The sequence below is a fragment of the Oryzias melastigma genome, linkage group LG5 (assembly GCF_002922805.2).
Source record: "Oryzias melastigma strain HK-1 linkage group LG5, ASM292280v2, whole genome shotgun sequence".
Classification (NCBI taxonomy): domain Eukaryota; kingdom Metazoa; phylum Chordata; class Actinopteri; order Beloniformes; family Adrianichthyidae; genus Oryzias; species Oryzias melastigma.
This window is the reverse complement of record NC_050516.1, coordinates 7,827,823-7,851,255: the sequence shown is the minus strand read 5'-3', so window position 1 is coordinate 7,851,255 and position 23,433 is coordinate 7,827,823. Positions and strand designations below refer to the sequence as shown.

The 23,433-nt window shown below is 39.4% G+C and overlaps 1 protein-coding gene and 1 long non-coding RNA gene across 7 annotated transcripts in view; one reads left to right on the top strand and one right to left on the bottom strand.

The window, feature by feature from the left end:
• Nucleotides 1-23,433, top strand: part of ephb2b (eph receptor B2b) — a 172,765-nt gene that overhangs the window by 44,641 nt on the left and 104,691 nt on the right. For all 4 annotated transcript variants that reach the window (XM_024269806.2, XM_024269804.2, XM_024269805.2 and 1 more), the window contains exon 2: nt 21,771-21,850. In XM_024269806.2, coding sequence (XP_024125574.1) covers nt 21,771-21,850 — 80 coding nt within the window. The remainder of the gene's footprint in view (nt 1-21,770; nt 21,851-23,433) is intronic.
• Nucleotides 878-5,268, bottom strand: LOC112144922. 3 transcript variants are annotated; one of them, XR_004947842.1, is made up of 4 exons: nt 4,853-5,268; nt 4,128-4,251; nt 3,651-4,041; nt 878-1,586 (listed from the first exon to the last, which is right to left on the bottom strand). It is a non-coding gene; the product is annotated as an uncharacterized LOC112144922 (long non-coding RNA). The 3 variants fall into 3 exon arrangements; XR_002918992.2 differs by having other exon boundaries at nt 1,499-1,586; nt 3,770-4,041; nt 4,853-5,267; XR_004947841.1 differs by lacking the exon at nt 878-1,586 and having other exon boundaries at nt 3,145-4,041; nt 4,853-5,261.

Sequence of the window (23,433 nt, the reverse complement as noted above, 5' to 3'; positions counted from 1 at the left end):
CTGTATTTTTAGTATTCATAAACTTCATAGTTCTTGAAATATTGAGCAAAATGTGCCCCAAAGGAGATGAATGAGAAAGTCTTCAAATTTCAAAATTTTAAGTAGATTAACAACAAGCCTTTAAATATATTCATGGACTATGTTTTCATTTTTTTTAGTAATTTAAAAAAAAAAATTGGAGTTTAGCTCATATTTTAGCAAAATGCTGACATTTTTCTCCAATTTGTTATCTACTGGGGGTGTTTTAGGCTAAATTAGAGTTTAGCTTCTATTTTAGCAACAGGCTAACATTTTTGACTAATTTCATTCACTGAGAAATTTTAGGCTATTTTGGAGTTTAGTTGGTATTTAAGCAGCTAGCTGCCAATTTTTGGCTAATTTGGCATCTGCTGAGGTTTTTTTTAGTAGCTAACTTGGAGTTTAGCTAATATTTAAGCAACACACTAAGTATTTTTGTAAAATTAGCATGTATTAGGGACTTTTAAGCAATTTTACTAACCAATTTTTCAAAAATTTCGTTCAACTTCAGCGCTCTTTCATAGTTCTTTGGAGAAATTTCCAGACTTTATGCAAATTGAACATTTTGCAAATAGTTTTTGCATTTTCAGTAAATCCTTTCAGCAATTAAAGTAAATTGTGTCACCATTTTCAGCAAAAAGCTTCAGCATTTTCAGAGACTACTTTTAGCAAAAAGCATTCACACTAACATTATCGCAGGTAGTGCAACTTTTGTAGTTTTACTATGTATTATTTCAAAGAACAGTTTTATAAAATGATCTGACATTTAGAAAAATTTTTCTGTTCCCTGTGATGCTATAAATATCTCCTTATTCATTTGTTTCTGATTTCTATGGCTGATATCATAAATTATGAAAGAAAAAAAACGTTTTTAATTCTTTTTGTAGTACTCCGATTGATCAGCAGGACCCCCCGCCCCCCACTGCTCTTGTTGCAGGAATTCCTCGCGGATCAGTGCCTGCGCCCTCTTTATTTCCATTCTGTCTCCTCCGACACCTGGCTGCCCCCCTCCCCCAGCCTCATTAATCGGTCCTGATATTGATGAGAGCTGAATGCTGGCAAATGACTGCCTGTGAAGGCTCTTGGTGCAGCCGCTTCTCACCCTGCCTGTAACCCCATGCAGGCTCCATTTGCATGCCAGCCGCTCGCCGGCTCCGTGAATCGGCCCCTCTGTGCTTCAGCTGGCCGAGTCCTTCAGCTTGTGCTCCGTCTATGCCGATTGTTTTCGCTTGATTTCCATGTCTGTGCAAAATTTTTGTGGAGATTTCTTGGCAGCCGTGTTGTTTCATGTCGTCTCCTCCTTCCCACCTGTTGATGCTTTTCCATTTGAAAGGCTTGCAGCAAATGGGAGGTGGTCCCGAAACTCAGCTTGATGCATATTTTTACTCGATGATAAATCATATTAATGCAAACTTTGAGTTTAGAAAGACAATTTCCCATAAAAGGATGTAGTTCATACAAACCTATGATCTTCTTTTACCTTTCGGCTGCTCCCTTTAGGGCAGCGGTACCTGACCTGACTCCCGGGCTGTGGATCAGTACTGGTCCAGAGGACAGCTGGTACCAAGCTGCGAAAAAAAAACAAAACAAACAAACCTATATTTTTTCTACTTTATTTATAATTTGATTCTGAAGAAAGTTTTATTTTGTAAAACTCTCTCCACCACATTAGACTCATTCTCACATCACTCGTTTGCGTGCCGAAAATTCATCCCATGATTTCTTAAAGCTGTTAAATTAGAAACATTTAGAATTAGATTAAAAGCTGCTAGATTAGAAACCTCCGAGCTAGTAAAGTTAACAAAATATAAATGTATTTGAAATGTTTCTTTTTAAGAATCTTTTTACAGAAGAAGAACCTGTAACTTCAAATAAAAGCTTTATTTAACAGACACAAACCAGCAGTCTTTACTTCAAATGTGGATTTATTGTGACAATTGTTCCCACACCCCATAATAATAATAATAATAACAATAATAATAATAATGCATTATTATTCAGTGACTGTCTGTCTGATGTGATGAAAATGCTGCTAATAAAGTAGTTCTAACGATGGATTCACGTTTGTGATTATATTTATAGGGCAGGGTATCCATTATAATTTCCAGAATTGATTTAATTCTGTTTTTTTTTTAATTCTTTTGATTCTTCAATTCAGTTTTGAGTTTACACATTTAGGCACATTTGTTTATAAATACATTAATAATCTACCATATAATTTGAATATATTCATATTAATCTGATCCAGTTCACATACTGTAAATGTATCAGTGAAATAATGAGATTGTTAATATCATTCAGTGTTCCATGGATTCTCTAAAGGAGAAGTTCTAACTAAAATGTTCAGATCATTAACATTGTAAACATTGTTCTGCTTCTCCTGGAGGACGTTTCAGTTTGACCACTAGGTGGAGATCATGCTATAGCAGTACACCTTATTCCAGAAGAAGAAGAAAGAACGTTTTACTCCACAAGTGGTTACTTTAAAAATATTTCCTTAAAAGAATTTGTAAAAGTCATGTCTGTGAGTTTATAAAGATGTTCATTTAGTCAGAATGTATGTTTACGTCGACCGAGCGTTAGCATTAGCCGTCCTATGAGAAATTCCATTAAACGTTAGCATTAAGCTAGCAGGCTTTAGCTTTATGTGCTAAATCAGTTTATATTTTCTTATGAATTGATTATTGATCTATTAAGCTTAAATCGATTCAAATTGATTAATCGATTTTACCTAACCCTAAGTTTTAGTGACTGTCTTGGTGTGTTTATTTGATGCACCTTAAAAGTTGAACACCTTCATCCTTGTAATGAAAATATTGTCCAACAGAAAGCGGTCTGTGGCCTGAAAACGATAGGAGGCCGCCGGTTTAGGGGTCACCTCAGCCGATCCTACACTTTCACCTAAAAGCGTCTCCACCTGCTTCCATGCATTTATCTCAACACATCAAACATGAGCTGCTGCTGTGATGGATTCCCTCCTGATGCTCTCCACCTGAGAACTTCAGCGTCTTCAGTTCTGCCTCCTGTCTCTTCTACATCTATGATCTATCCAGGTTTTAGTTTGACTTTACTTACCAAGTACCATTTTTAGATTCTAAATCTTTAATTAATGATAAAAAGGGACACAGTTAGCTAAGAATGTTGAATGAAAAGGAGATAACCCTAAAAGGGGTTTTGGTTTGAAACTCTTTTTTAAAAATAGTTAAATCTAAAGACAAATGAAAACAAACCAAAACTCTTAAAGTTCTGAGTAGAATAATTGAATGGAAGTAGCTGAGTCTCAACTGAAACACGGTGTGAACATGAGGGAAGCAGAAAACGGAACAGAAACTTGATAACTTAACAGTAGAAAACTAAACAAGCAAAAAAGTAGCAAACTTAGTTTCCAAGCAGAAGTCTTTGTAGTTATTTCCAAAAACATGGAAAAACTTTAGTTTATTCTGGAAAAGTCATGTAGATTTACAGAAAAAAAAAATGAAATTTTGGTTTACCAAATAACTATGAAACAAAAAGAATGAGATTTATATTTTCCACTTTCCTCTGAGCGCTCCCGCCTTACTGTTGGCTGAGAGGAAGGGGGTCATCCTTTACCACTGGTAATGAATGACTTGTTGCCTCGCCACTCTGCTCACCTGTTGCCATGGTAACAACAGTATCCCGGGTGTGCAGACTTTTGCCTCTTAGGCTCTTCCACATTCTCCTTTCCCTCCTCCCGTTTGTCTGTGTTTGGACGTCTGTCCCGTGCGCTCACCTGTCGGGCGCAGCTGCTGGAGCCGCCCTGCGCCTCCTGGGCTTTTTTTTTTTCCGTTGGAATGAAATCGTAAACTCCTTCACAGGAGTGGAGGAGTTTACACTTTTTACGACCAACCCATCAAAAGCAGTCTGCCTTTGATCCGTGTCACAAGTAAACATGGAGATAAGACCGAAGCTGAAGCTGAGCAGAGCCTCACAACACTTATGTGCGTTAGCTGCTCAGGACATCAGGGGAACAACGTACGCTGTCAGGCCGTGAGGCTGGAGCTGCTGCAAAACAAACCAACTGTGTAAAGACAGACATGCATTCTGTACTGAATCACTGTTCTGGATGCAGAAACTGACAGACAGCTCACCTCAAAGGATTCAATGCTAATATCTGCTGAAGTTATCGTCCGTTAAGCCTCGTTTACGCGTTCCTGTTCCTGATCTGAGGCTCCAGTTCTGCGGGGGAACTTCTTGTGTCGGCTCCACTGAAATCTTGAAAGAACAAAAGGACACTTGTGAAGTTTTAGTGACATGCAACCCTACAGCGGTCATTCAGGGGTCATAGAGAGGAACGGCTGCATCTTAAGGGGAGCACAGGTGTGTCTTTCAGTTTCCTCGAGGCTCGTACCGCCACCTCAAGGAATACCATGAAAGCAGAACCGTGAAGTGGTATTCGTAAACTAATGTTGCTTTGTATTTTCCCATTACTGGCAGCTACACGATAACTTGGAGGACCATCGAATACTGATGACATCATTGAGGGGTAGTAACTAGAGCTGGGAATCTTGAGACACCTCACGATTCAATTACGATTCAGGAGGCAATGACTTGATTATGAAACAATTATCAATGCATCCCAGATCTGCATTTTTTTTTTTTAGAAATGTTTCTCTTTACTACAAGACACTAAACCAATATGATGTACTTTTCTCCACCAAAGTTCATTTTTAAGTCATGATAAGTTTACTTCTTATCAGTTTACTTGTTTGACTTTTATTGAAACCAAAAAATCGGACATAAATAATATACACATTGTGATTCCTCAAATGTGTTGTGTTTCCTACATATTTAATGTTGGTGTGACATGACTTACCCACAGCCTGACTTTTATCCAGCTGAACCTCGACACTATGAAGGCCAAAATGCTTCCAAACGGTCAGATGGCCAGATCAGGAAGGTCAGCCATGTTTGTGTCTCTTTAAAAATGTCAGAGTCAAAAACACAATTACTTTTACTCTAAATCATATAAACATTAGAATTATTTTAAATTCATAAAACGATTTAGAATTGTTTACGGATCAAAACTGATGTGTTTAACAATTACAAACTACACTCTAGTTTGTAATTGTTAACAGTCACGCTGCACGTGTTGAGCATTTGGGGTGGGGTTGAAAAAAGGCAAAAAAAAAGGAAAAATCTCTGCGGCACGCCTGCGTCTCACCTACTTCTCCCTAACTTACTACTTGCTATGTGTTGCAGACGTGTTTACAGCATGTTTACAGCAAGTCTCCTGCGTGTGCCGTACCGTTAAGCCTTTTTTTGCCAGTAGACAGCCCGTATCCACCCGTAAGGGCGGTTGGAACTAACACTGCTGTCACTTTATACATAATCCGATAACCACTTTTGCCACTTTATAATTTAATCCATCATACATTTCCAATCTTACTCTGTCTTTTTTAGATACTTCCTATTAGTATATTTTGTACATCAAATTTTTTTGTCATCATTGTTAATATTGGCTGTTTGCACCACGGACTGACAGGAAGGCAGTTTCCTCTGTGCTGCATACCATGTGTATACAGTTTATTTGACAATAAAACTGACTTAAACTTAAACTTGAACTTGAACTTGAGCTGAGCTGCTGGGACATTCTGTTGAAGGTTTTGGCACAAAGTAAATTCTTTTTATGTCATATTATTTATACTTCATTGATTTTTTTTTTTACCCCTTTCTTACATTTAAAATATCCCCCAATGCAGATGACTTTCATGTACTAGATTAGCAATTCTTGTTTGGCAGGAAGGAGTTTTCCTGCTTAAGAAATACATTTGATAACAGTAGTTTATAATTGTTATAAAAATATAGAATACTAATCTATTCAGTGACCTATTTCTTAAACTTTTATTGCAATAAGAAACTAGAATCCTTTATTTTGAATCCCGAAGGACTTCATTCCTTTAAAGATTGGGCCTGATTCGGTTTCCAGCTGCTCTGGTCTGTGTTTTAAAGGCGCAGGTACACCCGCTGTGTGAACAGAAGTAGCTTATGGTAGCCATTTGAGTGTTTTTCTTCTCATAAACTTTTTCCAAGGCCGTGGTTTCCTAATTCTCTGAAGTGCTTTCTCTCATTTGTTCTACAGTTTCTTGCTCTCTGTCTTCTCTCACTGCTGACCACCGTGAAACCATTAGCACTGTGTTTGCTCACCGCTGGTATCCAATGTCTCCCAGTGTATGTTAGTTTGACTAACACTTAGTCCTTAAGGTGCCTTAATGGACAGCCAGCTCTATTTCTTTGTGCTGTGCGGCTGTTGATTAAGAGGATGTTGATTGCGGGGGCTTTAGGGCTGCCTGTACTGAAAGCGATATTTGGGTTATTCCTCGGCATGTTGGAGCTGTGTGTCGGTGTGATTGGACGCGGTAATGGTCCCAGAAGTGAAGCAGGCCGGCATATGGCTGAGGTACTGCCTTCCACTGCCTCCCATTCCCTGCTTTATAGACCTCCGGGGGGTCGTGACCCCACCATAACTCTTCCATAGCAATGGGAGCGAGCTCACAGGCCTGGAATCCACCGAGATGCCGAACCTCCTGTGTGATCCCCCCCTTCCATGAAATGTGTGGTCCCCGTCAGGGGAAGCAGATGGGGTGCTGATGGTTAAACAGTCGTGGCTGCTTGGTGGTACTCTGACAGCCTCTTAGAACACAGAGTTTCAGGTGTTTTAAGAGACGGCGGGATGTCTGACAGGAGGGGCTTAAGGAATTCCAGGTGGATGCAGGGAGGAAGTTGTACTTCTGAGGAACGTTAGAATGTGTGTGTGGGGGGTCAGTTTGTAGGGAAAGGTATAAATAAGAAAACAAGCTAATGGTTTCTCCTTGTTCACGTTACCTTTAAAGTCCCCTATGAGAATTTTTTTATTTAAAAAAAACGTTCCCAGAAGTGTTTTAATTATGATTATGAGTTTTTAACTAGAATCCCACAACCTAAATGTCTTAAAAAGCCATTTTCATGTTTTCATGAACGGCGGCTCATTTGACTGCAGTCAATGTGAAGATACCATCTTCTCTTCTCCAGAACCTGAACTAGACACTAGGGACAGATGAGGGTTTAGTGCATGTGCAGCAGAGCTGTTGATGGAAAGAAGATCATTCATTCAAACAGAGTCTGTCCAAGACACTTTGATTGATTTAAAAGGAGAAATACTCGGAAATGTAAAAACAAAATGATTTCTTATTACATTTGTTCTCTTTCAGAAGAAAAATGACACACAGACATGTTAAAAACTCTAAAACAGGATTTTCATCAGAGGGGGACTTTAATGTAAAAAAGTAAACATCACAGATTAGGGCTGCACACAAAGAGGACAATTGCTCGATATAACTGATCAGTATTGTCATAGATGAACAAATAACAAAATGAAAAACAACTAATGCATTTTCTATTTACCACACAGGTCTGTTGTGGTGAAGAGAGAGCTGTGCAGAAATGAGTTTTCTCTGGGCGCTCCCTTAGAGATAGGGTGAGGAGCTCAGTCACCCGGAGAGAGCTCAGAGTAGAGCCGTTTCTCCTCCACATCCAGAGGAGCCAGTTGAGGTGGCTCGGGCATCTGATCCGGATGCCTCCTGGACACCTCCCTGGAGAGGTGTTCCAGGCATGTCCCACTGGGCGGAGGCCCTGGGGAAGACCCAGGACACTCTGGAGAGACTATGTCTCTCAGCTGGCCTGGGAACGCCTCAGGGTCCCCCCAGAAGAGCTGGAGGAAGTTGCTGGGGAGAGGGAAGTCTGGGCATCTCTAGACTGCTGCCCCCGCGACCCGGTCTGGATGAGTAGAAGAAGATGGATGGACATTTCCATCCAATTACAACAATATTTAAATAAAAGTCAAGGTAACTTTAGCTATACTCCAAATGACTCATGTCCACATAGTAGGGGTTATCTAACATAAAAGGCTCAATTTGATTGGTCATTGACATGAAGAGGTCCATCCGATTGGTCAAACGCATAAAGGTCTGTATTTGATTTGTAAAATACTTCAAAGTTGAGATTGTCTGAGCATGTCTGTTGGCATTTAAGGTAAGCATTTATTGCTGTTTGTGCCGTCTTTTGAGATACATATATTACACAGGCTGATATCCAGATAAGGATACATTATTGATTATTGTACAGGTCTATTGCAGATACAAGTTATTGTATCCAAATATCTGGATTTTCTCCATCATATGGCAGATCCATGATACCCCCCCCTCCCCCCGAAACACGGCAATTTTTCAAAACTTATTGTTGAAACTGGAATTCCCTAAAGTTAAAAAGTATATTGGGTTTCATACCGGCCTTTTCATTAACTTGAGGTCTGGGAGTTAGACTATTGGAGGTGTGTGTTTGTGTGTGTGCACGTTTGTGTGTGTGTTTAAGATAACAGAGGTGGGAGGCGACAGGTTCTGCCCAGACAGAGAAACGTCTGGGATCTGATGACTCTGTTGGCAGATGGCTTGTATTGACTGGCAGCAGATCAACTCCCTTCAGGTTGACCCCTCGCACATCAATAACACCGTTCAAATTCCTCCTCATGTCACACACAGGTATGAAATGTGGTACCTGATAAGCAGACAAAAGAAAACAGAAAGAGGGCCGGCATGACTCACGCTTTGAAAGGTGCATGTTTTCTTATCTCCATCATTTGTCAGTTTGATGGGACGTTTGCGAAGGTGCTGCCAGTCAAACATCTCCAGGTAAATATCAGCTAAATAAGAAAATAAAAAACCATCAGATGAATCCAGGTGCCTCCACCCAACAGGTGTTTCATTTAAATAACAGCAGACCAACTGAAAATGTCTAAAACCCCCCCGAACATTCAAATGTCTCCTCCCAGACCGAACGTGTTTGTTGTAAAAGAGATGTGACAGGTCTCAGCTTCTCAGGTTTTCTTCAACAATGACTGTACTATCAAACTGGATTCTTTAGAAGGGCGTAAACTGAAAGTGTTCTGAATTTGAGCACTGTTTGTTCACCTAAAGTAAAGTTGCTCTAAAATGAAAGGAGTTGACAAACAAAAGCCACTTTTCCGTCATCCAGTCAAATTCAAGATTTTATTTTCTTCATTTTCAACCAATGTTTTATCAAACCCAACCAGTTGTCTTCATTCTTGCTTGTAATCACGTCTTGGTGTGAAACAATCTGAAAAAGTTTAGCAGGGAGTTGAGGCTTCTCATTTATTCATGCTCCCTAAAACATTTACAGCCTGAGATGAGTCTTATCGTTAAGCATGAAAAAAACCCAAGGATCCTCTTACAGTTTCCCCAGAACTTGACCCAGAAACTCAGTGTGCACCATTAGAAAAAAGTCATGACAAGTGAGGCGGTTTTTAGCCTGTTTTATGTGATATATGGTGACATGCAAAACTAATTTGTCAAGCTCTGGTGACAGTCTTATCATTGGCTGCAGCGGGGTGTTGGTAAACCTCAGGACCGTCTAAAATAGGGCAAAGGAAATTCAAGCTTTAAAGTGCTTAAAACGTGCAGCTAAATGTGTAAATCTGCTCAAATGCAATTACTCAGCGTTGAGATTTATAGGATTTAAAAACAGATAAAGTGTCAGGACTGGTTTCTGTCTTGTGCAGAGAGGATTTCAAGGTTGCATTCCTTCATGGTGACTTGGATTTAAGACGATTGTTTTTCCTTTTTTATAATCAGTTTCAAAGGTAGTGATGGTTGAGAGATAATTTAGAAGTCCTGAGGGAATCCTCTTTAATGAATAATCCATTGGGAGAATAAGGTTAGACAAGCTTCATGATTTAATAGAGCTGTCCAGTCTTTACATTTCCATGAGTTTGTTGGGACGTAAATGTTTCATTTTTTCAGAAGGCATGAAAACCTGACCTATTATGTTATATAAGATGTAACGTTTCATTATAAACTCTCATTTCATCAGACCCTTGGGTAATTGGGATCTAAATTATTAATTAGGAGGTTCCTTTTATGCACAAAACAAGAGATGCAGAAGAAGATTAGACTTGATGGAACAGGGTTCCTTTTCTAAAGTGAGAGCTTTAATGTGAATGTATCCAGAGCATCTCTGCTACGCACACTCGTACTTTCAAGTCTTCCTATCAGCCAAAACCATGGAGGGATGTGCTGTTGAATAATGTTTATTAGCCTCTGTCAGGGAAGCAGCGTGGAGCCTTATCATAGCACTCGCAGTGATAGGGATTTAGGGCCTCTGCACAGGAATTTACAGCAGCTTTTAAAGCATCTTTTAGTGGATGAAATGTCTTTAAAGGATGTAGAATAGGTCATAAACCAGCTTTGTTTGTCAGACTTTAATGACTCTACTCCCATAACATGTGGTGGGATCTGCTTATCAGCCAAACAAGGACAGACCCCGCCAATAAAAGGAGTTGTCTGTCCTCCCGTGCATGCGGACGTCTTCAGGTGCAGTTCCCTCCATACACTGAGGGGATTTATACCAGTATTTTGGGATTATGTGCTGTGGCTTGCATGACAGCCATCTCCGTCTCTTACTTCCTGACAGTTTTCCTCATTTGCCAGTCAAAACGGTTGTCAAACAGATGGTTGCTCCTTTGACGACCACAATGGCGATCTCACAGAGGACAGGTTTAAGGAGAAGTGGGTCTGGATGGACCCACAGTTTGGGGTGAAACCCTGAAATTCCAGGCTCCATTTTTAAAGACATGGACCATGACATTTCTTTTGTCCTGGAGCTTTTTAGATTTTTCATTGCTCCATTTTTCACCAAAGTGTTGGATTTCTGCAGTTGCTTCTGTCTGAAAGCTGTCTGTCTGATGAAAGTGATTTGCTTATATCTGCGTCTACATTTCTGCAGCCTCATTTCTGCAGAGTGTTGGCATCAGAGCGCTCATGAAACACTTTTGGATGGGTAGACACATGAATGGCTCCCTTTCTCCTTCTTTTCAGCTGTTGCCTGTAAAGCTGTGGGACCCTCTTTTACTGAATTTTCCGCAGCAAAATTCTAAACGTACTGATCTGTTAAACAGGTCTTTTTGAGTTGACATGGAATTGGGAAATATGGAAAGCGCTCTTATAAACCCTCCAGTCTGCATCAGCTGCCAGGTTTCTTTTTCCAGAACAAAAGAGTGGCCAGGTGAGACGGCCAGCGCGCCGTTTACTGCTTCGTTTGACGTCGGTCTGCTGTGAAATACGGTGTCAGTCTGACCTCAACCGTTTAACGGGGCACGTACATTAGTGTTGGTATGAACGTTTGCAGAGACGGAGATGCATAGAAGAAAGGACAAGCTGGTTTGATGTCAATGAAACTGGAGTGACTGTTTCCACGTCGAACTGGTTCTGCTGGATTTGTCAAAGACAATCTATGATAACTCACAATAAAACCAACATATTTATATCTATATCAATACAAATATTCCCAACTTTTTAAAATCATCAATATCTGCACTTTGTTCCCTTTTCTTGTATTTTTTATGTCAAAAGCACTTTCAGTTATCTTAAAATTAGTTTATTTCGGAGCACGACAGCCTTTTTAACTCCTATGTGTCCTGATTACCCTGTGCTGCTGTGTCCACGTTGTTCATTTACTTAATATGCATGTACAATATGTATTGGCGCTTTTTTATGAATTTATTTTTTTAATTTCAGTATCTTTGTTTTATTTTCTTTTTTGGGGCTCTAATCATTTTTTTAAAACTTTTTAAATAAACAAATAGGTATTTTATTTAAATAAATAATTTAGTAAATAGTTAAATAAATTTAATACAAATACATTTGTTACAAATAAATGAAATACATTTAGTAAATGTTTTTTAACAATTAAATAAGTTAAAAAAGCTATTTAGTAAATAAATAAATACATTTGTTACAAATAAATTAAACCATTTTGTAAATAATTAAAAAAATAAATTAAACAATTTAGTAAATAAATACATTTAGTACAAATAAATGAAATGATTTAGTAAATGCATAAATTCAATACGAATAAACTTACTATAACAAAATAAACAAGTTTAATAAATAAATATTTACAATTTAGTAAATTATTAAATACATTGAATACAAACAAAACACATATTTTAGTAAATGATAAATAAATGTAATACCAAAAAAATAAATACTTTATTAAATATTCAAATAAAATAAATTAAATAATTTAATAAATAATTAAATAAATTGAATACAAATAAAATCATTATTTTAGTAAATAATATATAAATGGAATACAAATACATTAAGTACTTTAGTAAATAATGAAATAAAAGTAAATTAAATAATTTAGTAAATATAAAATAAATTCAATAAAAATAAATGAAATAATGTAAATCATTTATTTAATTGCTAATATTATTATTATGCTATATTGTTAATTATAATTAATATTATGAATATTATTATTTTATTTATGTACTCATATATGTTATATACATTTTTAATTAGTTATAGCTTTAATCCGCCTGTACATGTGGTCAGTGACAATAAACCTTTTTTTTTCTTCTCAACAATTAAAAGAAACCCCATTAACATGATGGTTTATAATTAGGCCTCGTGATAAACCTAGAGCATTTAAAAAAATCATATTTTTCATTTCATCTGACTTGACATAATTGTTTTAGTTATTAAAACCACAAATTGAACTTATCCTAATTTAGTGTAAATCTAAAACAAATGTGAGTAAAGGGTCAGCAGCTGGACGACTGGTCACTGTCGTCTGGGTTTCATCCTCTGATTGACGAACTCGAACGCCGCACGCTGTCAGTCAGAGTTGGTTTCTGTTGGAGGATCAGACGGTGAGAAAAGAGACTTTACAGTTGTTTCTCGGTTTGGTTTTTGGCCGGCTGATGACAAGTTTAGTCGCTCTGACCGATAACGCGGCTGTGCAGTGTAGGGATTAATGTCCTACATTCTGAGGAAGGCCATGCGGCGTCCTTCTGTCAACACCACGCTGCTCTGTGTGTTTTGCTGTAAACTCTCACTTTTCTCCATCGTATCAGAAAATTCAACGAGATCGGTCTCTGAACCAAAAAGTATCTCTGTCTTCTCCTCCTTCTCAGAGGCGTAGTCATAGTTGGAACTCCACCTACCAGCTGGATCATAAGACTGGGATCCAAACTGCTTCAACAACAAGAGACCCCTCTGAGGTTTTGGTCAATACCTCAGCGTCCACAGAGTCTGTTTCACGGTAAAAGCAGCATTCATAATTCATTGAGGACTTCTGTGTACAGCGGTGGCTGCTCCACTGTACCTTAATGAGACCATCTCGTGACGACAGATCCGTTGAGCCGGGTTTCCCAGGACCGGGAGCTCTGTCCCCTTCTTCCCTCTAAATGAAAGAGACTGTTATTATTTCCAACAGGCCATACAGTAGCCCTGTCTATCATTAAAGCCATAAATCACATCTCCGCCTCCCTCTGGGCCGTATCATTGCCATTCCCCCTTAATCTGGGGAGATTTCCGTGCCTGGTCCACTATACCGTATTCTGTTTTTAGCTCGGGGACCAGCTTGCTCCTGTTACTCTGCGAGTCAATGGTGGGTGTTGGAGTTTTCCCACATTTGCCGGTTTCAGACGTGCACTCACAAACAAGCATCCGTACATTTGTTCTGTTGTGGTTACATGGAGTTTTATTAGCAAAGTCTCGTTGATTAAAAATTTCACAGCAACATAAAACACTGAATGTCATAGTTTTGTTTTTGATTATAAATGAACCCCAGAGGAATTGGTTCCGCAGAGTTCCTGCTCCGCCGGCAGCACACACACAAGAAGCCGCGCTCTCCAGCTGCTGCAGAGTCCTATTGCTTTTTAAACACTTTCAATTGTAGGCTCTAAATACAGGCTATTTTCTAGGAAAATGGATTCCTTCTCTTTGACTGCTGCTCGAGCTATCATGTCTTTTATATGCAGCCGTCCTCCTGGGACGCAATAACATGCAAAACAATTTGTCAAATTGTGTTTGTCATGGTGGAAGCAGAAAACTCAAAGAAAATCCTCATCACGCGGAGCTGCAAGTGTGTGCTTGTACGTGGAGGCTAAAATATCTGTTTGCCTGCCCTGGGGAAAGTTCTGTTCAGACATGGCAGCAGAGATATCCATCACCTCCTTCACCCTAATTGGTCATCCAGCTGTCGTTCTCTGATTGATGCCTTTTGGAGACATCTTGAATTGTCGCTCAGGACGAGGAGCGGGCTGACAAGCAAAAATAAATAATTGAGCTGTGAGAAAAGTTTCTGGAAGAAAGTGGGCACATTTTGCACGAACGCTTACGTGCTGCACAAACAGCAGAGACGTGCGACCCACACTCATGGCGCTATAGGTAGCTGTACGTCTGGATGCTGTTTATTTTCAGGCTTCAGAGCTCAAAGTGTTGATGCTTTCATTAGTGAGGCTGTGCGGACCGCTCTCAGCTAAGATGAGTGTTGTTATAGTACCCCCCTCATACCCCACTTCCACTCCACTCTCATGTCACTTCAGACGGCCTCCCACTCGAGAGCTCTCAGAGAATCGCTCTAAACTCTCCCTTCAGCCTCAGGAAGTGTCAGAGGAAGCAGTCTCTTCACCGGCTTTTCTTCCACTCTCAGGACTCGTTGAGCATTCACAGCCCCGCCGCGGCCCAGGCCTCCACTGAAAACAAATAAAAACACGTTCTCAACCGTTTACCGGCTGATTGATCGTCTGGTTTGGGAGGAAAGTGGATTTTGTAGTTTCCTTTTGATGCAGAGAGATCCTTTTCCCATAAACTTGAACTCTTCAAAGGCTTTTATGCATAAATAATTATTATTATAAAGGGTGTTGGAAAAGTGCCAAAAGTTTCTCGGTAACAAATAAAACAAAGCCATTTCTTTATTGTAACACACTGCATGTGTTGTACTGCTCTCCAGTACGCTCATCTTTCACCTTTTGAAAGGCTAACCAAACCCTAAATCAACTTTTTGTTTGTTTGTTGACCTCTATAAATGGGGCTTTAAAAGTGCATTGACACATTTTTGACAGATTCAAATAAACCTGTTTAATTCTTGAAAATATAGTCTAAAACTGTCTGTGTGCTGCCCCCTACAGGTTGAAACGAGGTTTTGTATTTGAATTTTGCGGTTGGTCAAATCATTTAAGTCTCACGCCACGACCTGCAGCTCCAGTAATGATAACAGTCCTGTTCCCACCTCTCTGACTGGACTTTCACATTTCAGCTGTGGGCGGGGTCAGCCTCCAACTTCCCTGTTTGGTTACCCTTTAAAGACAATCACCAAACCTTGTTTGTAAATTGTGAAAAAAACGGACATTTTGACAGAGCGCCATGTACCTCTCAAGATCCATTAAACATCTGTAATCACAACCTGAAATAGTCCAAAACACTAGTCGTTGACAAATACTATAACTATAAAAAAGTAAAACAATTGCAAAAATCCACGAGTAAATATCAAACATAACAAACTCATTTTAAAGTATTTTAAAACTTTTTTACTAAGACATTTTTAAGAGATTTAACGTTGATGAGAAGTCCTGAAGTCTGAGAGGAGACGGCCGTGTCAAAGTGCTGAGAGGTTTGTGTGTGGAGTGAAAATATGGAATATGAGCTGGAAAACTAACACGAGCACAGTCCAAATATTCACCTTTTTAAAAGACTTGATCAATGCTTTGGTCACGGGACGGTGAGGATGGATGGGTGTGATTGGTGTGGGAGTATGAGAACAGTGATGAGCCGAACAGAAATATGTTTGTGGTGAGAGGGTTATGTAGATTATTAAACACATGGAAAGCAAAAAGGGGCGGAGCTTAAATAAGCTTGACTTCCCTTTCCAACATTCCTGAACTGCTTCTTTGTAAATTACTATAACTACGATTCTTATTTTTTGTGACTTTCTTTTATTTTCGTGTGCATGTTGAAAATTAATTATTGATAATTTTAAAAAGTAAGTGCTACAGAAGAAGCATGCCATGACACTTTCTGCAGCGAGAGGGGAAACCAGCACCGGAAAACAACCAAGATTCAAATGTGTGGCCAAAGTTGAATAAAAATAAAACATTTGCACGAATACTGAAGAGTTACTGAATATCAAATGTGGATGTTAAGTTTTTCATTATTTTTTTTTAAATATTGATCAGAACAGAGGTCTGCAACCTTTAGTGCAGAAAGAGTCATTTGGTCTATTTTTTACTGACCAAAGCCGAGCAAGTCAAGTCACTGTTTAGAAGAATACACTTTATGTATATTTTGGTGCCATTTACTTCTAAAACATACATTTCAACATTCATTTCAACTTTTTCACTCTTAAACAAAAAAACACTCTCTCTAAAATAATCAATCAGGCCTCCAAAATCACAAACAGCACAATCTCCTCTCAGTGACCTGTACAAGTGAGCAGTGATGAGGAAAGCCACCTCCATCACTGAGGACACCACCCACCCTCTACATCACTCTGTAACCATCAGGCAGGAGATACAGAACACTGGTGGCCAGGACAAACATCTACAAAAAATCCTTTATCCCCAATGCAGTCTCTCTGCTTAACTTTCAGTAGCACCTATGTAAATTGTATGTGTGGATGGTGCATTCTGTGATTTTTATGATCTCTATGATTTCTGATTTATTAAATTATTTTTCCCTATTTAGCTTTTTTTTTTACTTTTATCAATTGAACTGAATTTTAATGTGTTCTGCCGTGTTGAAAGATGAATTTCTGTTCATTGAACAGACACTAAAGTCCATCCATCCATCTATAATACACTATATAATAATGTGCTTTAATCATATTCTAATAATTAACTACTCTTACCATTATTTTTCTTAGTTATCTGACATGATCAAATTCTAAATATAAATGACAAAACTTAATTAGCTAAACGAAATTAAGTACAAACTTTTCTATTTACTGAACATTTTTGTGCAAAACCAAAGAGCCTCAATAGAGGGATGAAGGAGCTACATGTAGCTCCAGAGCCTCAGGTTACAGACTCCAGGGCTAGAATGAATTTTAGACGTTTTTCAAATACAGTAAATGTTTATTTCATATCCTTTTATTATTCCTGTAGCACTTGTGAGGTGGCGTGTTTCATTTAGGCGAGGCCTTCAAACATAACAGTAGATTGGCTGATAATGGAAACATTTGATTCTGTTGATAATTCCACATTCGCTGCAAACTGCAGTTATTCTGTCTCTCTCAAATACTTTAAAAAACCTCCACTTTAGAATTTTAATGAAGATGCACACTTTGATGTTTATTTATGTCTCACATGTCACTGTTCAGCCTAACTCACTCCCACTGAAGACTGAATTTGGCTTTTTTTTTTTTTTTACAGTATTTGGTTAAATATTATTGTGTTGTAGAATGCAACTGTTACCCATGGAAATACAATCACAAATAATTTTAATAAAAAAATATCCCGAAAATAAAAACTTCTATTTCTTAGATTATTAAAATTGCTAATATTTTTTATGAAACCATCAGTCTCAGTCTGCATATGGCAACACCTGAGTGCGTTTTGCTCTGAAGTCGATGGGGACTGACTTTCTTGTGGAATAAGCTCGTTAAGTGACCTGCCTCCAGTTCATTATGTTTCCAATCAAGCTTCAATCTGGGAGTCAAAGGTCACCACAGACAGCCTTCAACTAAGGTTTAATTCTAAAAGACCTTTAAAGATCAGAAAAAAAGTATTTTTACATCATATTACCAAACTCAAAGGCTTTTTTTTATATCCAGATAATAAATAGTTAACTTGAAAAGTTGCATCACCTACAATAATGCTAGTGTGATTGCTTTTTGCTGAAAGTAGTTGCTGAAGATGCTGAAGCTTTTTGCTGAAAATGCAAAAAAAAAAAATCACAAAAAGTTAAATTGACACTGAAGTTGACCTACATTTCTGAAAAAAATGTAGTAAAATTACTTAAAAATCCCTAATACATGCCAATTTTGCAAATATATTTAGTGTGTTGCTTAATTATGAGCTAAACTCGAAATCACCCCAAAAAACCTCAGTAAATGCCAGATTAGCCAAAAAAGCTAGCTCATTTTATCAGCCACTTAGACCTCAGTAGATAACACATTAACCAAAAACGTTAGTAGTGGTTCACTTTCAGCTTATCCCTTTCGGGGTCGCCACAGCGTAACAACACCCACTGTTTCACATCAGTGATTTGGCAGAGTTTTTACGCCGGATGCCCTTCCTGACACAACCCTGTACTTGAGGGGCACAGGGACCCAGTTAGGCAGCAGCGTCAAGGGTCTTGCCTAAGGACCCAATCTGGGTGGGGATCAGTGGACGACCCTGGGAATTGAACCCAGGGCTCCTGCATGTCAGCCCTTCACCTAGCCCACTGAGCCACCCAGCCGCAAACCAAAAACGTTAGCTTGTCGCTAAAATATTAGCTAAACTCCAAATTGATTTTCAAAATTACTATAAAATTACTATAAAAGATGAAAACATAGCCCATGAATATATTTAATGACTTTCTTATTCATTTCCTATGAGTGCATTTTGCTCAATATTTAAAAAAAACTATAACGTTTATGAATACCAAAAATACAAGCAATCATTTTCTGAACAAGCTGAACGCTTTGATACAAAAATTGCTGAATTTGCTGAAGTGTGATCGAGTTTTTATGTGGTGAAAAACGTACAGAAAGAAGCAGGAGAATCTCTATAGTGTGAATGCTGACTAAGCAATCACAAAATTAACAGAGAACTTTGTCTTGATTTGAGGCTTTTCTGGAAATGAAATCAATGGCGTGTTGTTGTTTTTAATCTATTTTACGGTTTTATTTGAATGAAATGTCTTGGATTGTTTCTAATTTGCCTCCTAGCCAGGACTCCCTTGAAAAAGAGATGGATGGATCTCCATTGGACCTTCATTAAATAATGGTTAAAGAACTAAAATGATGTATAGACCGTCTTCTTATGCATCCAAGCAGACGGTGGAGTCGCTGTCCGTCTCACTGCTATCAAAGACTCAAAAGAGCTCATAGAAGTGATTCCTGAAGCACCCCGGTGTCGTCTCCCTCTAATTCATTTCAGTGTTTTCTGCTGAGCGGCGCGCTTTGCTGTGAAGTTCAGGTCTAGATAGTAGCCACTTCTCAGAGTGGAGATGTGCTGCTCTGCCTTCAGGGAGGGAATGCATGTGAGCGGCTGTCGGTCAGCAGCCTGAGCAGGAGCGACCCGTCCAGCATGTGGGCCACTGATAGCAGCAGACACATCATGACATGAGCATCAAACACTGGAAAGAAGCTGAAAGAGGAGGGAATCAGAAGACGACAACCCGTCCCCCAGTCCTGAAGAAATCCAGCCCCCATTCCCCCACAGCACTTCCCCAGCCTCCACAGAGGGGGTTCATTATTCTCATTTTACTCCACCACTAATTATTGTTATCATTATGGGGGATAATTACCATTTCACCGCCTAACACCCATGTCGACTGCTCGGCTCGGAGCCTCACAGAAGGTTATCAATAGCCGCTCAATTGCAGTCTCATCTAACTAATTATAAGATTTGGGCTTTGTGATAACTGAATAGTTGGTAAAACCCGGCATTGTGTCTTTGGTGAGACGCCAAACGTCAGCGGAGAGCTCAGGAATAAAGCTGTGAATGGAGCGGCTGGTAATTAAAAGACATCTTTTTTGTCAATAAACAAGAAGAAATGAAGCGTTGGTAAACAAGGAGGATGACAAGTCGGTTCAGAACCAAGTCTGAAGAGAACAAACGAAGCTGCACTTCCACCGACCTTAAGCACATTTCACTGACAGTTACGCGGTTTCATACTTTTAGTTGATGAACTGCATCGGTAAGAGTTGGAAAGTTGTTCAGCACCTCTGCATTTCACTCACTGACTGCGACCCACGTTTGCTGTGGCAGCTCACCGTTCACGCCATCCACAAGACTCACAGCGCTCCAAGACATCCAGGAGAGCTGCGGTCTGAGCCTCAGAGGAGGGGCCTGGGTTTGAGACGAGACGTGACCCCATGAATGGGTCAGCCAGCATGGGAATGACGCTCGGAACAAGCTGGTGGAATGAGCTCCAGGAGAGCTTCATGACGGACAGCGGGCACATTGTCTTTGACCCCAATTACCAGAGGTGTTTCTCTGCACTCGTTAATCCGCAGCGTACAGGGTGGGCCCTTCTCCGTGCCGTGGAGATCTGGTTCCCGGCCTGTTGTTTTCCCCTTACAGATCTCAGCCAAGTCCTAATGACCTGGATGTATCTGATCTGCTATGAAACAAATCTGCTAAAGATGAGACATCCAAACTGCTATTTATGCTGAAGCAGGAAACCCCCAAACATGTGTTTGATAATGTGGGACATATTTTAAGTATGAGTATTTATTTGTTCAAATCGTTTAAATCAAAACCCCAAAATGCTGTTAAAAAAGATCTAAAAAATAAGCTGGGCGGGGCCTCAAGCTCGATGCTGCACCCCATTCTGATGTATCCACTTGCAGACTAATAGATCCATGAACGTCTGTGTTTTCCTCATCTGAGCTGGAATCTGGATCAGAACTGAACGGAAGGACATCCTAATATTGCTCACTAAGGCTGCCACAAGCAAATGTCTTAATAGTCAACTAATCACTGATTAGTTTTTTCTATTAGTTGACCACTCAGATCCTGAGTAAACTGGATGTAAAACTCACATCTTCACCATCATTAACTTGAAGTGTTTCATCTGTATGCTAACTAAAATAATGATGATAGTTTCTTAAACTTTAATGAATCCTGCAGCTTCTTTCCTTCATTAGTTTCTGTCCTTAAAACTTAAATCTATTGAGGTCGACATCTGAAACAAAGAACTATTTTTCACTAAAGTTTTGTTCTCCCTGACTCAAATAGAACTAAAGTTCATTTTGTGGTTCTGAACGTTCTCAACTGTATTCAGCTTCTCTACACTCTGACTCTATAGAATTCCAGACTGTCCGATGTTCTTGCTGGTAGCAGGAAAGTGATGATTTCTCCATGTCTGCAGAAAGACTTGATCTCTTTGGAGAGCAGATGTTCCTTCAGAGACATTTCACTCTGATGGGTCCAGGTTGCAGGGATGCACACAAACATTTAGCTAACAAGTTTGCTCTAGTGTTAGCTTAGCTTAGCTAGACGATGATCCCTCTTCATCGTTATCATACTCAGTCACAACCTGCTTCCTCTTCAGGTGTTCATGACCACTGCAGTGCTGCCATCGAACACAAGGTCTGCCTTGTAGAGACTGCATTGGACACTTTTTATTTTGTATTTTTATGTTTAACAATTTCAATCTTCGTTGGTGTGTTGTGATGGTACCAGAGTCTTCCTAGAACTTCCTGTGACATAATTACTGATGGGATTGACGCTGCTGCACATGTGTGTCACTGACAATGGCAGACTGGTATTAGAAAGAACGCACCGTAGTTTAGGGATTTAAAAGAAAAAAACAGAAAAACGCTAATCAACTATTTTAATAGTCGTGACTAATCGACTAATCGTGGCACCAGTCATGTTAAGTTGGAGGTGTGAGGCGCTGTAAGCTAGTGAGTGTAAACAGGAAACTCTTAGTTATGGGTGATGGAAAGTGGTGGTGGGGTTGCTCTACCAAAAGTCCCGCCCAAAACTCAGAGGTGAATATCTAAAGAACTTCTGCCACTCTGCCGAAACTACGAAAAAATTACAGTTTTTTTTTCTTCTTGTTTTGGCTAAAAACTGCATCATCATCATAAAAAGACCACCAGGAACAATTTGAAAATAGATCAAAGGCTGATCAGTGTGTGACTTTAAGATATTAAAAGCTTACTGAACGGAGAACATCTCTGTTGGCTGCTGGTGGAAGGCAGACGTTTGACTGTTTGTTTGTGTTTGTCCACAGAGACCCTGATGGACTCCACCACAGCCACGGCAGAGCTGGGCTGGACGGTCTACCCCGTGTCCGGGACGAGCGACAACAGCGTGAGTAACTCTCTCTTTCCAGGCTGACATGACTTAAATTAGTTCTCGAGGAGGGCTATCTTTGCAGGTCATCTGCGGTCATTCTCATTGTGAGGACGCGCTCCGTCCTGTTAATTGAATTAGTAAGAAGTGATGTGATGTTTTGTTTTCACACTTTAAGGTCAAACACTGAAAGGGAGGGCTCCCCCTGAAAAGAAGTACACATAATTAAACAAGTATAGGAGTATTCTGAATAAAAATGAACATTTTTGTCTGATTGATTCCATATTCTTAAGATTTGAATCTCTTCATTTGAATGTTTACAAGCCCTGCTTTTGATGATTTTATTAGTTCTAAAGTACCAGGATTCGTTTTCTTCCTTGCCAAGTTTCGTTGGAGGCAAACACATTGTAAATTCCATAAAGACGTATAAACTTTAAGCTCAGCATGTTTATTCCTTTGCCAGACTGGAAGCATTATGTTATACGGGCTTCGTAGGTGTTTGATGTAAAGTGTTTCCACCTGGTTCGCCATTCCTGTAGACCCACCTCAAGCTGCCAAACCCAGTGACGCGGTGCTCCCACCACAAGAATTAGACACAGCCACAAACAGCATTACAGCACTATTTGCTGATTCATCTTTTTCCTTTCAAAAGTAGAGAAGTGCTGCTCCATTTTCAAGTATTTACATCTCTGTGGTTGAAGCTGAAGACGGCTTCAATTACGCCATTGTTCTGCTGTGTCTCCCTGCACCGAGGACGAGGCCCGGCCCTCCACCGCTCCACTTCAAAGCTTCTGCATGGAACCAGCTCGCTCCAAACCTGGAGGGAACGCCGGCTCCTCGCTTTGGTTTTCTACCATCAATACCACAGAACTGACGCTCCTTTTTTGCCAGCTCTGGATCCAATTAGCACAGAGCGCTCTCATCGCATGGGCCTGTAGAACAGCAGTCTCCAAGCTTTTTCAGGACACAGACGGGTTTGACGTCTGACGACATGTTCACGGAGCGGTCTGCACGAGGCCCAAGGTGGAGTTTACGTTTTTAAGCTCCTGGTTTCTGGAAATGTTCTGATTAAAATTACTCCTATATGGAATTCAAGTTAAAGAAGATGAGATTTTACAAAAGATAAAGGTTCAATGAAAAAAATGTGTTGGTTTGTTGAAGTTATTTTTAAATTTGTTACCATGTAATAATTGCCTTTTTTATTCAATCTTTATTCTCTTTTAAATATTAAAATTTTCTTTGACCTCATGCTTTTGTGTATGACCAATAAAGTGTAAGTTTTCCCTTAACCCCCAAAGTGAGGATCACAACCGGATTCTAACTTCAGCCTCGACCTACTTTTAAGGTTTGGAGGATAAATCCTACAATACAAAATAATATAAAAAATGCAATTTTCTGCATAAAATAAAAGTAAATCCACAGTGAATGCAACTTTATAAGCAGCATCCTTGTAACATTAGAGAGTTGGTCGATGTTTTGTACAGAGAGGGTTTGGTGCTCAGGAAGAAAGTTGTTAAAAAAAATCCACATTTCAAGTCAGTTTCCTGTCAAATCTGAAGTCACACGCTCTTCTTCAGTCTCCTCACTTGCTGTTTTCTCCC